Below are 13,312 nucleotides of genomic sequence, written 5' to 3'. Positions count from 1 at the left end.
TCTTTATTTGTTGATTGTAAACAAACGTTTTCAGCCTTTGGCTGTTGTTTTGTTTTGTGTGTTATACCTTAATAAATAAATAAATAAATATAATTTCACTTAACAAAAATAATAAATCTGAATCATTATGCTTTCAGTATAAATATATAAAAAAGTGATGAAATATCCATTACATTATAAAAAAGAAATAATTTATTTAAAAGCCCTAATATTAATGGAATATTGCCTATTATCAAAGAAAAAAACAAAACAATTTTACTTATTTTTTAAATTTTATTGCAGCCTGAAATTTCTTCTTCTGTATTTTTTCTTGTGCAATAACGTAACTATTGTTCTAATGTATGTTTTTATTGACAAAATTAATACTGTAATTGAAATAAAATTAATGATAGCAATAATAATAATAATAATAATAATAATAATAATAATAATTACCAAATTTTGAAATTTCATATTTTTTTAAATTTTATTGCAGTTCGAATTTTTTCTTCGATATTTTTTCTTGTGCAATATTGTAATTATTCTGTTTCAGTTTTTTATTGATGAACTTAATTGAATTAATAATGAATGATAGCAATAATAATAATTAAAATAATAAGTAATTATCACATTTTTTTTATGTTTACTATTTATGAATGTTCATATTGTCCAGGTGCCTTTTTGATTTTAAGTATTGGTACTTTTAATGTGTAATTTTTTTTTTGCTTGTTAATATAACACAACTTAGTTCTTACTACAGTACAATGTTATATCATTAATTCTTATTTAAACCTTTGTATCATTTCTATTTGCATGTTGTGAAATTTCTAATAAAATATACCATAAGATTGAATAAATGAATTCACTGTATTTATAATAAAGAATATAAATTAACAACAATAACTAATTACTACATTGATACAGTATACTTAAAATAGTCTTATGAATATTATACCTTACCACTATCACTAAACCTTATAGTCTACAAAACTAGATTATGAAAGCCCAGGTTTAACTTATGTTGTATTCAGCTTATAGATTTCAGTTCACAGATGACCTGGTTCTGTTGAATAAGAAAGCTTGAGGCTTATTTGCATAATTAATTATGCATGAAAGCTTTGGTGTTAAGTCTGACTAAATTAACTATAACATTATTTTTCAGACAAGAATTCCCACAAAATTTTGAAGGTTATTGAACAAAGAATTATGGACATTTTTTTATGATAAAATAAATGGAAAAAATGTATAGCAGGGGACAACGTTGTGACAACCACACATAGGGATAATTTTAGAATAGAGTGAAAGGGGAATATCCATTGCATTAACATGATTCAAATCTCTTATAAAGAGGACAAATTTCAAGGAAAAATTCTGCTTGTTATGCTGGCAATTACGAGCTATCTGTGGAATAAATTGGAAGTGAGTAGCATCTGTAATTTTGAATGTCGTCAACATAATTTGTCTTGCTTCATTGCAAAGGGCAGCTGATCCCAGAACTAGGCTGCTGGAGGAAGGGTCAAAATGCCATACAGCTAGCAACGACACCTTCTACGATGACCCGACCCACTTCTAGCAATGTGATCCCAACAGATTGAAAACTTGATCTGCAGTATAAAGACAGTTGTAATTTCACGCCAGTGTGACTGCCTGATACAAACAAAACCTTTAGCGTATTTTCTCTAGCTTGACACAGATATGATGTACCTTTTGTCTATGATGTCTTGTACTCTAAATGAGTGCTGTTAGTTAAAGATGGAGAGAACATTTATGTTTATGTTGCCGCTAATTATTCGGATTTTGGATTGACATATATATACACAATACATCACACATTGTTATGTTCTGTTTAAGCAATATGAATTACAATATATGAGAAATCTTCATTGTCACAATAATATGAAATATAATTGTTAATATGTTTCTTTGATGTATACTACAGGGAATAGAAAATGGAAAAATTAAAAGTATATAATACTATAAAAATATACTGTAAGTTTAAAAAATGTTCAATAATAACAATATTTAAAAACAATGATGAGTTTAAGGAGATTGAAATTGTCTTATACAATAATATGACTGTAAACATAACAGGCAATTTTAATTAACTATTTTTAAAATTCATTGAACCAACACATACTGTAGATGATGGCACTGAGTGAATTTTATTTAGCAAACACAAAGGGAATGCTAAATTCCTCTTTATTTTCAAGCAAGGGAATCATCATCCAAAGATAAGATATTGGCATGCCAGAACTGCTGGGCTGAATTCATCACTCACCATCTCAGTAAAAATACCTAGCCTAGTACAGTAGAGTATTTGTCTTGAGGGCTTGAATGTTGAAATTAAAATAGCCAAACCCAGCCTACATTGCCAACTACATCACTGACTATGAAGTTTCATGATCAATTGCTAATAATATAATAAATTGCGATGAATCTATATCCGAAGGCACTGACAATTTGACATGATAACCAGGACAAAAAAAATTTGAACAATTATTAGTCTTCCCAAAAGGTTGTTTAATCTGTGACTTTTAATTCTTGAATATTCTTTATCCCAGATTTAGTTAATTTTCAGGTACAAAACTTTCGATATTTCCCAATTAATATAGTAATTCATTGTGTAAACAATGAAAACACCATGTTTAATGTGGTGTTTTATACATGTTTATAAATAAATGCAGAAAAGCATTTAAAAGATTTTAAGATTTATAACTTTTTCAAGAAAAAAAAAACATGTTGAAAAAAAAAGCATAATCAGGGAAGAAAATCAAACCTGTTAAAATTATTTTATCTATTAAAATTGAAATTTTAAATACCGTAATCTATTTTTTTAAAACTAGAAGCACAGTAGTGAATAAATTTGGAATTTTAAAAATTGTACTAAAAAATATTAAATCCTATACAATCATCACAACAGTTGATACTATTTTGAGCAAGATCAATACTATTATTATTAAAATGCGAAATATTTTGTACAGTATTGCGAGTGAGCATGAATAGACAATAGTCCTTGATAAAGACAGAAGACAATAGATCCCCTTCCTATGGCATGCTACTAAGCTAACCCACTTTAATACCAGTACAAAATTCTACATGCAATCAAATGCGTCATATCTATTTCAAATGGTAAACAAGATTATATTATATCAGGGGTTTCTGATGCGTTACATGTACAGGCTATTTGGTCAGTAAAGAGATGAAAAAAATTACAGTACTGCATGCAAAAATTTTCTATTTATATGCGACAGGGTTGTTCATGAAACGTATAACATGACACAGGCATAGTGTCTGTCCCCACATATTGGTCATTTGGGGGAAACATTCAGGGAAGGAAAATAAAAAGTCCAGCACTTTTACATTAATAACTGATGGAGTGGCCAACTGCCGTTGCTGACATTTATTAATGCTTGGGTATTTTCAGCACAAAGGGGAAATTGGGGCACGTTATTATGTCACAGCTTACATATCGCAGGGAAAAACTAGGTTGTTTTACATACGGTAAACGACAAAAGTAACGGGATTAGATGTAGGCAGGTGTTGACAAGTTTATAGAGTAGGAGTAATTGGCCGTCTAAAGCTAGGCTTACGTGTAAAACCTTTAAAAATTTTACTGAAGAGAAATGGTCTCTTAAAAATGCAGTACTTCGGGGTTAATATCTCAGAAAGACGTAGTTTATCTGACCTGTGCCTTGGAATATTTCATTTAAAGATATAATTGTGCCATGCAATTAATCTATTGTAGATTCTATGCTGCAGTTAATGTATGCACACATAATCACTAATTCTTTTCTCAATTTTATGATCAATATTTAGAATGGGTCTGAAAAGATGAAAATATTTTTAATTTGAATAAAATGCATTTCTACCATAAAGTAGGCATAATAAAAACATACCAAATACTATACTGTATTTTATTAAAACAAACAAAAGCTAATATAATTAACAAGTAAATATCAAATGTTACACCAATTTAATTTTTATCAACTATTTTGTTTATAACATTACAAGAGCAAATATTTAAAAACTATGTTTTTGATTTACTCATATTTTGTGCATTAATCAGAAAGAAACACCCTAACTCCCTAGCACTTTGCTTTACCAGTATACTTGTACACCTATGTACAACACGCGGAAATTAGAAAATTCTTTACACCACTGTTAAATGCAAGTCTTTTGAAGTGTATGGATCGTATAGCCCGTATGACCATGTGAAGGGTCGGGCATCATGGGATGCTGTACTATATAATTATAAGAAGCACATGTAAGAATGTACGCTCAAGGGCGTTTCCATGTGGGAATGTTGCTGTTCAGAATGTCCAATTTTTATTTAATGGAAAGATGACAGGGGAAACGACCTGGTAGGGATAAACATGATCAGGGAATGTGATGGATAGGTGGGAGTGTACGTGACATACTGACTGCATAGATGTTCCACCGGGATGTGGAGTTAATGAGTTGGGATCGGAAGGGGTAGCAGTCAAAGTTCAATGAGATGTTTGCTGTCTTTTTCTGTGAGAAATAAATGATTGATGAGGGTACATTGGTCATATTTGCAGCTGTTCTAACAATAGAAAATTTTGAGACTAAATAATGGTTCAGAAATTAGTATTCTATTATTTATTGTCAGACTAATAGATGGTGGTAAAATAAATTAAATATAACAATTAAAAAAAATAACTGATAAAAAATACAAAAATCACAAAATATTAGAATGTTGTAACTGAAAGTTAATACAATTAACAAAATGCCATTACCTTACATCGTTAAAAAGTAGGCCTACGGTATACATTTCACAATGCCTTTTGTGAGAAAACTTGAAGCTTTTAATGTTGTTTATTGGAGTGTGTTTGTGGCGACACCGGTCATTTGTAAGCACCCAATGAAATGAGTCATATTTAAGCACCTGCACTATTTGGCCAATGCACTTACTGCTATAAAAATTTATCATTAACAAAAATATTGAACAAATATAGTATAACATTTTAAATGATACTATCTGCTGAGCAAAATAAAGTGGAAGGATAACATTTTTTGTTTATACGGTATTTAAGCATGTGAAAAGACTTCAACTGTACATAAGCACCAATTAACAAGGGCACTCTATGATTAATATGCAATATTTGAATATACTTTGCATACACCACCTGCTTTCAATTAAAGGAATTTACAATCGACAGTATATGTAGATGAGGATGATTTACTCCTGTCCAGAGGAATATTTTCATGTCTCGATTAACAATTGGTTGTCAGTTTTGTTTCTTAAAATGTTAGTGTCAGACTTAGGCTTTGGTAGACATTGTACACAAATTTTATTGCTGATATAATGATCAGATAAAGTTAATTAAATTGTGATTTTAAGATTGATAACAATTATAACCAAGACAATAAATAATTTAAACAATGTTAGTTGGTGAACTCATGTATTGTAGGGGTAAGATGTAATCACTGACAAGGCCAACCAACATCATGGCTACACCAGCTCAGACACCACACCAAAAAATGCTACATTGCGATCATGGGTCCCAAGTTTGAAGAAGCAATTTCCAGGAGATCTGTTTAAATGAGCTTTTATAGCACACTTACTATAATTTTGTCATGTCATGGTGATACCTATCGACGTTGACTTCCGTGAGATGAATGACAATAAAGGGGTAACAAAACATTTGTGGAAGATAGGTTATTTCCAGGAGATTCTCGCTTGGTGCCAGAGTGTGGGAGGCTGTCCTGACAGGAGACTCCTGTAACTTGTAGGAAATGTGTGATGCCTACAGTATAACACTTAGCTGTCCAGCCTGTAACGCTAAGCTATGGGCGCTGTATCGCTAGGTCGTAGAAAATAATTGCACACCTACTATGTACAATACAATACCTTTCACATTTCAAAGTGACATCAGTACCTGCTAAAAGCATTTAGATAAAGGGCAAGCTTATATGTAGGTCTAGCCGTTTATTTAATGTTATATAACAACGTTGCAAGTAATTCACATGGCCGAAGGCCTAGAGGTAAGTTCTTTGTGTCTTGCTGATCAAAGCTGACAGTAATCAGGGGGTGAAAATACCTCAATGCCAAGGCACATACCAAATCCCATAAATTCAATTTTAATTGCCCACAGAATAAAAAGCAGATTTTTTTTATATCAAACAATCATGTGACCAAAAAAAAACCCCATGTTGGTATTTATTTGTCTGTTTTCTTTCATTAGATTTTTGACATGAGGATCTCAGTACCTACAATGATTTACTGCGCACAAACATCCTTTTTATACTTTCGATGTAAAGTCCTACTTTTTCTGGCTGTGAACTTTTTCACAATAAAACAAACTTTGGCAAGACAAATATTTATAATAAACAACAGGCTGTACTGAAAGTAGTAGGGAAAGTGCCAAATTAAACATTGCATAAATTAAAGTAACAAACAAATAATAATTACTGTAATCAGTCTGTCAGTGTCACCATTGGTACTACTGTGTAGTAATTACTACAACAATACTGCTTTATTATTTACAGATTTGCTTGTTATTGGAGAAGAAATGTTGATTACTCCTCTTTACAAAAGTGCTAAACACTACATTTTGTCAAATAATTTATTCATACTAACAATGAATTATTGACAGTTTTAAAATCATTATTTTAATATATTTTCAATATTGGTTTTATATCAGTTAGATTCTAAAGATTTAAAAAAATTAATTCTTAAACCACACTCAATCATTGCTACAGTAACTATCAGTAATTTGTTACATGTATAGATATAATTAATAAAACCTATTTTGGAAGGTTATGAAAGTTATGGTAAAACATGTAGTAATACAATATTTATAGTAAAAAATAATTTAAGGAACTAAATCAAGAAAATGAGGGAAAAGGCATAGTTGATAACAAGTAAATAATTGTGTACACACTACAGTATTTTTATTGATAAAAGAGAGTTTTAAAAATTGTGTTAAAATCAGTTTTTTTAAATATCTGCATATCTAATTATGAATTATCTCTACATGAGAAAAGATCAGGCTTCTAAGTAGTTTACCAGCTGGAAAGATTCCCTACAAAAATAGGTAAAACTTGAGTCATAATAAGGTTACATTCTCGTAATGAACGGCCTGTTGTAGTACCAATCGACAGGAAGCTTGGCAAATCGAATAGGAACTATTTAATAAGTGGGAGATACGACCCGATTGTCAACGATTACTTCACCAAACACTACGCTCAAATCCTAGAACATGATCGCCAATTTCTTACCAATTATAGCAGAGTGGATATGGAAATAAAAATGGGAAAACCAGAGCTTATCAAAAATTATTTTGACAGGCGTAGTCTTTTTGCAAATTATTTAAAAGGAAGATGATTTAATAAATTAATTAATTTGATAGTTCGATCAAGGCTTCTGGTATGAGCTATTGGATGCTAAAATCTATTTCATAACTATTAAAGCTGCACATTTTTGCATATAAAATTAGTGTGTGGAAGGCAAGAGAAAAAATAAAAGGAGGGAAAAATACACTATCAGCAAGGTGTTGTTAATTAAATAAAACAATAACAATAATACTTATACAAATTATAAATGTAATCATACAAAGTTTTCCCCAAATATGTTTTATGAGACAGCTTGTCTGGCAGAAACTGGCCTACAGGAAGTCAAATCTGATCATATCAGGCTAAATACAATTTAATGATGTCTGTACTGATTGAGGATTGACTACTGGCTAGTCGAAGTTACCAAATGGGGTAAAAACATAAACTTAATATTTACTGATAGGGAAGAGGCTCTCATTTTTAGACTTTTAGTATCCATTTTGAAGATTTTTACTGATTAACCTGGATCTTGCACTTAACAGAGTGCTTGTAAAGATCATAACTAAAACTGAAGGTGAAATAAACAAGGATGGCCTTCACTTTAAATCAATTGACATATATCTGTAAACATGGGAATAATTTTATTTTATCTGGGCTGTAAATCGTGCTAGCTAAATCCAATTCATGTTATAGTAAAATTCGAAGAATAAATAATCATAGCCATTGTAAATGCACTATTACAGTAATAATTAAAATTAATTTAACAGAAATTTAACAATTTAAAACTTTTTGTGCTTTTTTATTAAGTATGCTAATATTGTAATTATAAGTATTAGAACTTTTGTTAACATACCTGTGTTCTGTGTTGTGATCAACATTGGCATCGTTGCCCTCAGCCTTCAACATCTGACAGTGGCGATGATTGGTGTCCCCATTTTCTGAACAGCACTCACGGCAGAGGCTGCGGTCTGCATTTGGATTTGTCTCCAGCATACTCAGGCCTGTACTTTGGTCTTCCTTCGATGATTTTGAGTAGGCTAGCTGCGCACGTTCATGACGTTTGCGATGAATGCGGAATTCAGAGTACAAAAGAAACGAGATCCCACACTGATCGCATGTATGACGGTTGTTTGGTAGGAGGCCAACCATGCAGTTTTTGCCAGTTGGTTCTTCATTATCTGCCAAAGGATGAGGCTCTCCTTCACCATCACGCTTTCCATTTGGTGCATTATCTCTGAAAGAGTCATTGTTAGGTGGAGAAGGCATCAGCCCTGGGGTCTTTTGATTACGTTCTGCAAAATATTCCCGCAAACGTGGATGCTTCATCCAGATGGCTGCCATTGACTCTTTGTGCTGTTGATATAATGGGGGTGGAGGACTGGGAGAGTCTTTACGTAAGAGATAATGCACATGACTGAACTCACGTTCCGACATGATTGGCATGTCGGCAAAACTGAGTGGATGGTTGGCTCGGGGAGAAACCATTCCTGGATAACCTTCCTGTACAATTTGTTCTTGTTGGTTTTCAATTTTCTTTACTTGTTGTTGCTGCTGCTGGATTCGCTTCTCCAGTTGTTGAAGCATCTCCATTAGTTTTTCTTTGTTCTGAGGTGTACCGTCTGGTGAGCTTGTGCTTGGGTTACCGTTGTTTGCTCTAGCTTCTTTTGTAAGATGCGTATTGCGATGGTGTGTTAAATCTGATATGAGATCAAATCCTTTATTGCAGAGGTTGCACTTGTATTTCTTTTCAAATGCGTCATGATGACGCACACGTTGATGTGTCTGAATCTGTCGAAGTTTCTTAAAAGACTCTCCACACATTCCACATTTGTAGGAAGTCAGTTTGTTGCCATCTTTTCTGCGCTTTCTTCGTGGTGCTCCATCAGCACTGCCTTTTGAGACAATCGCCCTACAGTCTGGATTATCAGCTAAGTGCTTTACAAGATGCATTTCTGTAGGGTAAACATATCGGCAGGCTATACATGGATAAGTCTCTGGTCCATGGATGGTTTCATGCTGACGCTGATGATCCCGATCACTAAAGGATTTGCCACAAACTCCACACTTAAATGGTTTCTCACCACTATGGATGCGTTGCCAGTGGCGTTTCAGATGACACTTCCTGCGAAAGGCGGCAGGGCATTCGTTACAAGCATATGGACGCTCGTTAGTATGGGTTGCTCTATGACGCATCAAATGACTGGAATGCTTAAAATTCATGTTACAGACTTTACAGGTAAAAGGCCTTTCTCCTGGTTCAAGAATACCATCCACAACTGCGATTCCCCCTTGGTCTTCAATTTGGTCATTTTCATGATTAGCATTGGCACGTAGTAAATGCAACTGTCCATCGACAATATATGCATTTGGCGGTGGTATGGAAAATTGAGAATCATTAGCAGCAGATGCATACTGGTGTACAGCATCTGCATGGCTCTTTGGTTCATCATAATAGACATCCATCTGATCTGGCACATCATCATTGCCATCTTGTTTCTCAATCTTTACGACGCCCTCTACAACTCCATTTTCGTCTACTCTGGTAGCGCAAATATGCTTGCGTAAACTTGATTTGGAAATAAATTTATTTTTGCACACTTTACATGGATAGAAAACCTGAGAGCCGTTTTCACCTTCACCAGTCTCCCCCTTGTTGTTCCCACATAAAAGGGATCGGAGGAAATCTCCATTTGGATTAGATTCATTGGAATGTACGTCCTCGCAATTGGTTTTCTGAGATTCCAAGCCTCTTACTTCTTGATGGCGTGTCACAGTCCCATCCAAAATGTTGTACCTCTTGACCTCGACCAATGACTCGTTGCTGTCTTTCTTTGTTACACCCATTAACATTACCCTGTCTTTTGCCATGTCCTTCAGTTTGGATTCAAGGCGTCCACTTGCCCCCTTACCATTCTTTGTAATGCTAACACATCCATTACTAGTTTTATCACGGTATTCAACTGTATCAGGGACAAAGTCATTTTCATTTGTGTCAAAGCCAGCGATACACTTCCTAAAGTCATCTAAAAAGCTTGTTGACATCTTTCTCACAGGTCCCAGATCATTGATGTCATTGTCAGGTGAAATAATGACTTCTGCACTCATTATGGGAGGAGCCTTATCCAGAATTGAGTGGGTTTTCAATCTGCAAGAGCATTTAAAATTCAAATTAGGTCACTTTTATCAAAAAAATAATAATAAAAAATATGAGCAATAAAAAATAATTTATATGAATATTCTTATGATCCATGAAAAATATTTGTCCTGTACACATGATTTTGAAAAGTCTCAAATTATAAGAATTCAAATGATACTAAAAATAGAAGCACCTGATTATTATTAGTACTGCAGCTTCGTAATGTCACAAGTACTTTCCTTACTTTTTAGCTTGGTTATTTGATACAAAACACCCCAATTATTTCTACTCCCTGAAGTGAATCTTAGACACAGCGAGTGCCCCAGTGACGGTACATACAATCAAGGAAGGATATATGCTTATCCTACCAGGCAGTAATTTATGCAATGCACACTCTGCAAATGGGATAGATAAGCAGTGCTGTTGAAGGACATGTATATGCTGAGGTTGGTTTACAAAGTGGATGGTTTGTAGTGGTCAGTTTAGGCTTCTTGACCAGTTTCAAAAGTGTGCTAATGGCTTTTATTTCAAGATGATTTAAAAGGAATCAACAAACATATAATCTGCCACCTTCAGGCTGAAACAACTACAGGAATGAAAAAGATTTTCTCTTTGTTTAACTTATTTTTTGTAAACATTTGCTTCTGCAGCAAAAATCTACTGAATATTAAAATAGTTCTTTATACTTTTTAAGGTTCAAGAAAATATAACTAATTTTTAGTTTTAAAATAATATTATTAAATTTATTTTCGTTTAATAAGAGTATACTTTATAATTATACTTGTAGTTGCATTTATTTTTGGCTTGTGCAGAATATTAGAATATGGTTTAGTTTCATTTTTTCCAATTCCATTTCCATGAAAATGTGCATAGAAAAACATTGTTTTGTATTATAATTGCTTTTTATACAGTAATCGTTTTTGTATTACTATATAATTATTATTAATAGTGGAATAATTCAGCTTCCTGGAAATCATTCAAATCATATGAACCAAGATTGATTAAAGAACATAATTTATACTACAATGATAAGCCTTGAGGAAAGCTCACAAACTTTTTTTTTGGATGAAAGATTTCATATTTCCAAAGAAAATTTAATATAATTACAACTCCTTGAATAATATATTTCAAAAGGATTATTCATAATTATATTAATAACAATCCATTTCATTTATTAAAGTTTTCCATCAAGCAGAACTTCATTTGAAATTACACTACTGTATCTGGTATATATCAGAGAATGTATATTATTCTCATACTAAATTAGTTTCCTAGACTGGAAACATTTGTTTGCTTTCACTACACCAAAATAGTAGAGAGCTTTAGTCAAATGATTTTGCACTGTCCTACATTCTCTCGATGCTAGTCAACACTCTTTTGATTTTTTACCAACAGTCATATTTTACCGTTGATTTACATCATTTTCTGGTAGGGATGAGGGGAGAGGGAGACAAAAATAACTGCCTGCAGGGTAACCATAAGTAGTGTGGACACATAGTAAAAACATTATTATAATATAACAATAATATTATGAATAAGGTATCTTTTTTTAAAACATTATTCATTCACACAGCAAGGAGTTAGCACAAAACCAGTAAAACCACCATCATCCTAAAGGATTACTATTATGACACTACTCAATTTTATAATACTGTATTTAGTAGTAAGTATATTGTGAATAAAATATTAATATTTAAAAACTCAATAATTCATGATAATTATTGCTCAATATTTAATCCCAATTGTAAATAAATTTGTACAAATTATTATATTGGAAGGCCTAGTAAATTGATTATTAAATCATTTTATTATATTATGAAATTAATTTTTTAATATAGTAACTTATATTTTATATTAGTATAAGTCTTTATTTTTGTTTTCTTCGTCTTGTACAATCCTGTATTAATTTCATTAATTATAATGTTAAACCAGTCTTCAATTTTATATATTTTATGCAAATTGCAATAAAGTTGACTGTATTAATATTTATGTATTAAAATAAACTATGTTTAAATGGTTTATTAGAGTTAAACCTGGATATTACTGGCAACATAGTTTATTGTTATAGTGAAATGTCAACTGGAACATATTTAACAAAATAAATTCTAAGACTGCTCCAAGCATTAAGTAAAATTATCTTGAACTTGATTTATTGTTTTCACAAAATTTGTCAGAAACAATGGGAATATTTTCATTGATTCCTCTTTTTAAAAATCACCCACAATTATTTGAGTGACCCGACCTTAATTATCCAATTGATGCTGCGAAGAAAGCATTCAGGCATAGCTTCATTGACTGTATCAATCCCAAGGTGATTTATTTACTTTAGATTTACCGTAATAGTTTAAAAGAACATAGAAAAAAGTAAAATACTCTCAATTTATTTGATAGAGCCAAGGGATTTTTACCTTAAACAAATTAAGTGGATTTTAAACACAAACTTATATCATGGGCCCATGGAAATTCAGTTCTCAGGCATCACTCAACCAAATGTGAGGAAGAAAGGTATTTCAATGAGTAGGATATGGATATCTGTATTTAATTTAATGATAAGCTGGGAACTTGCAGTTGAAAAAATGTTTTCACAATATTTAAAGATGATCCCCTAAAAATGACAAAAATCATTTAAAAACAATTTTTGAGATTAAGTTGCTCATCTTGTAGTACTGTACCTAACATGCAAACTATTAAATTTAAGCATAGAAATTATTAAAATTAAAAAATGTGTACCCAAATTTTATGCTGGATGATAAAAATAATAAAAATAAATGCTCCCAGTAAAGTGGAAGTGTTCTAACATTTTTTGCTGTAAAATTATGAGTGAACATTTTTCAAATACACTAATTTCTATGTTGAAGTTATTTTTATGTTGCTTCAAAATGAGCAGATTAATTGCACAAA

The 13,312-nt window shown here is 32.0% G+C and overlaps 1 protein-coding gene across 1 annotated transcript in view; it reads right to left on the bottom strand.

Moving 5' to 3' along the window:
- The window catches only part of LOC117124507, a 47,958-nt gene that overhangs the window by 33,321 nt on the left and 1,325 nt on the right, over nucleotides 1-13,312 (bottom strand). The window contains exon 2 of the mRNA XM_033270734.1: nucleotides 8,129-10,420. Coding sequence (XP_033126625.1) covers nucleotides 8,129-10,380 — 2,252 coding nt within the window. The 5' untranslated portion in view covers nucleotides 10,381-10,420. The remainder of the gene's footprint in view (nucleotides 1-8,128; nucleotides 10,421-13,312) is intronic.

The sequence above is a fragment of the Anneissia japonica genome, unplaced genomic scaffold (genome assembly GCF_011630105.1).
Source record: "Anneissia japonica isolate Jap-2015-1 unplaced genomic scaffold, ASM1163010v1 scaffold287833_len2544123_cov190, whole genome shotgun sequence".
NCBI lineage: Eukaryota > Metazoa > Echinodermata > Crinoidea > Comatulida > Comatulidae > Anneissia > Anneissia japonica.
The sequence above is the reverse complement of the archived record's forward strand: the minus strand, read 5'-3'. Positions and strand labels throughout refer to the sequence as shown.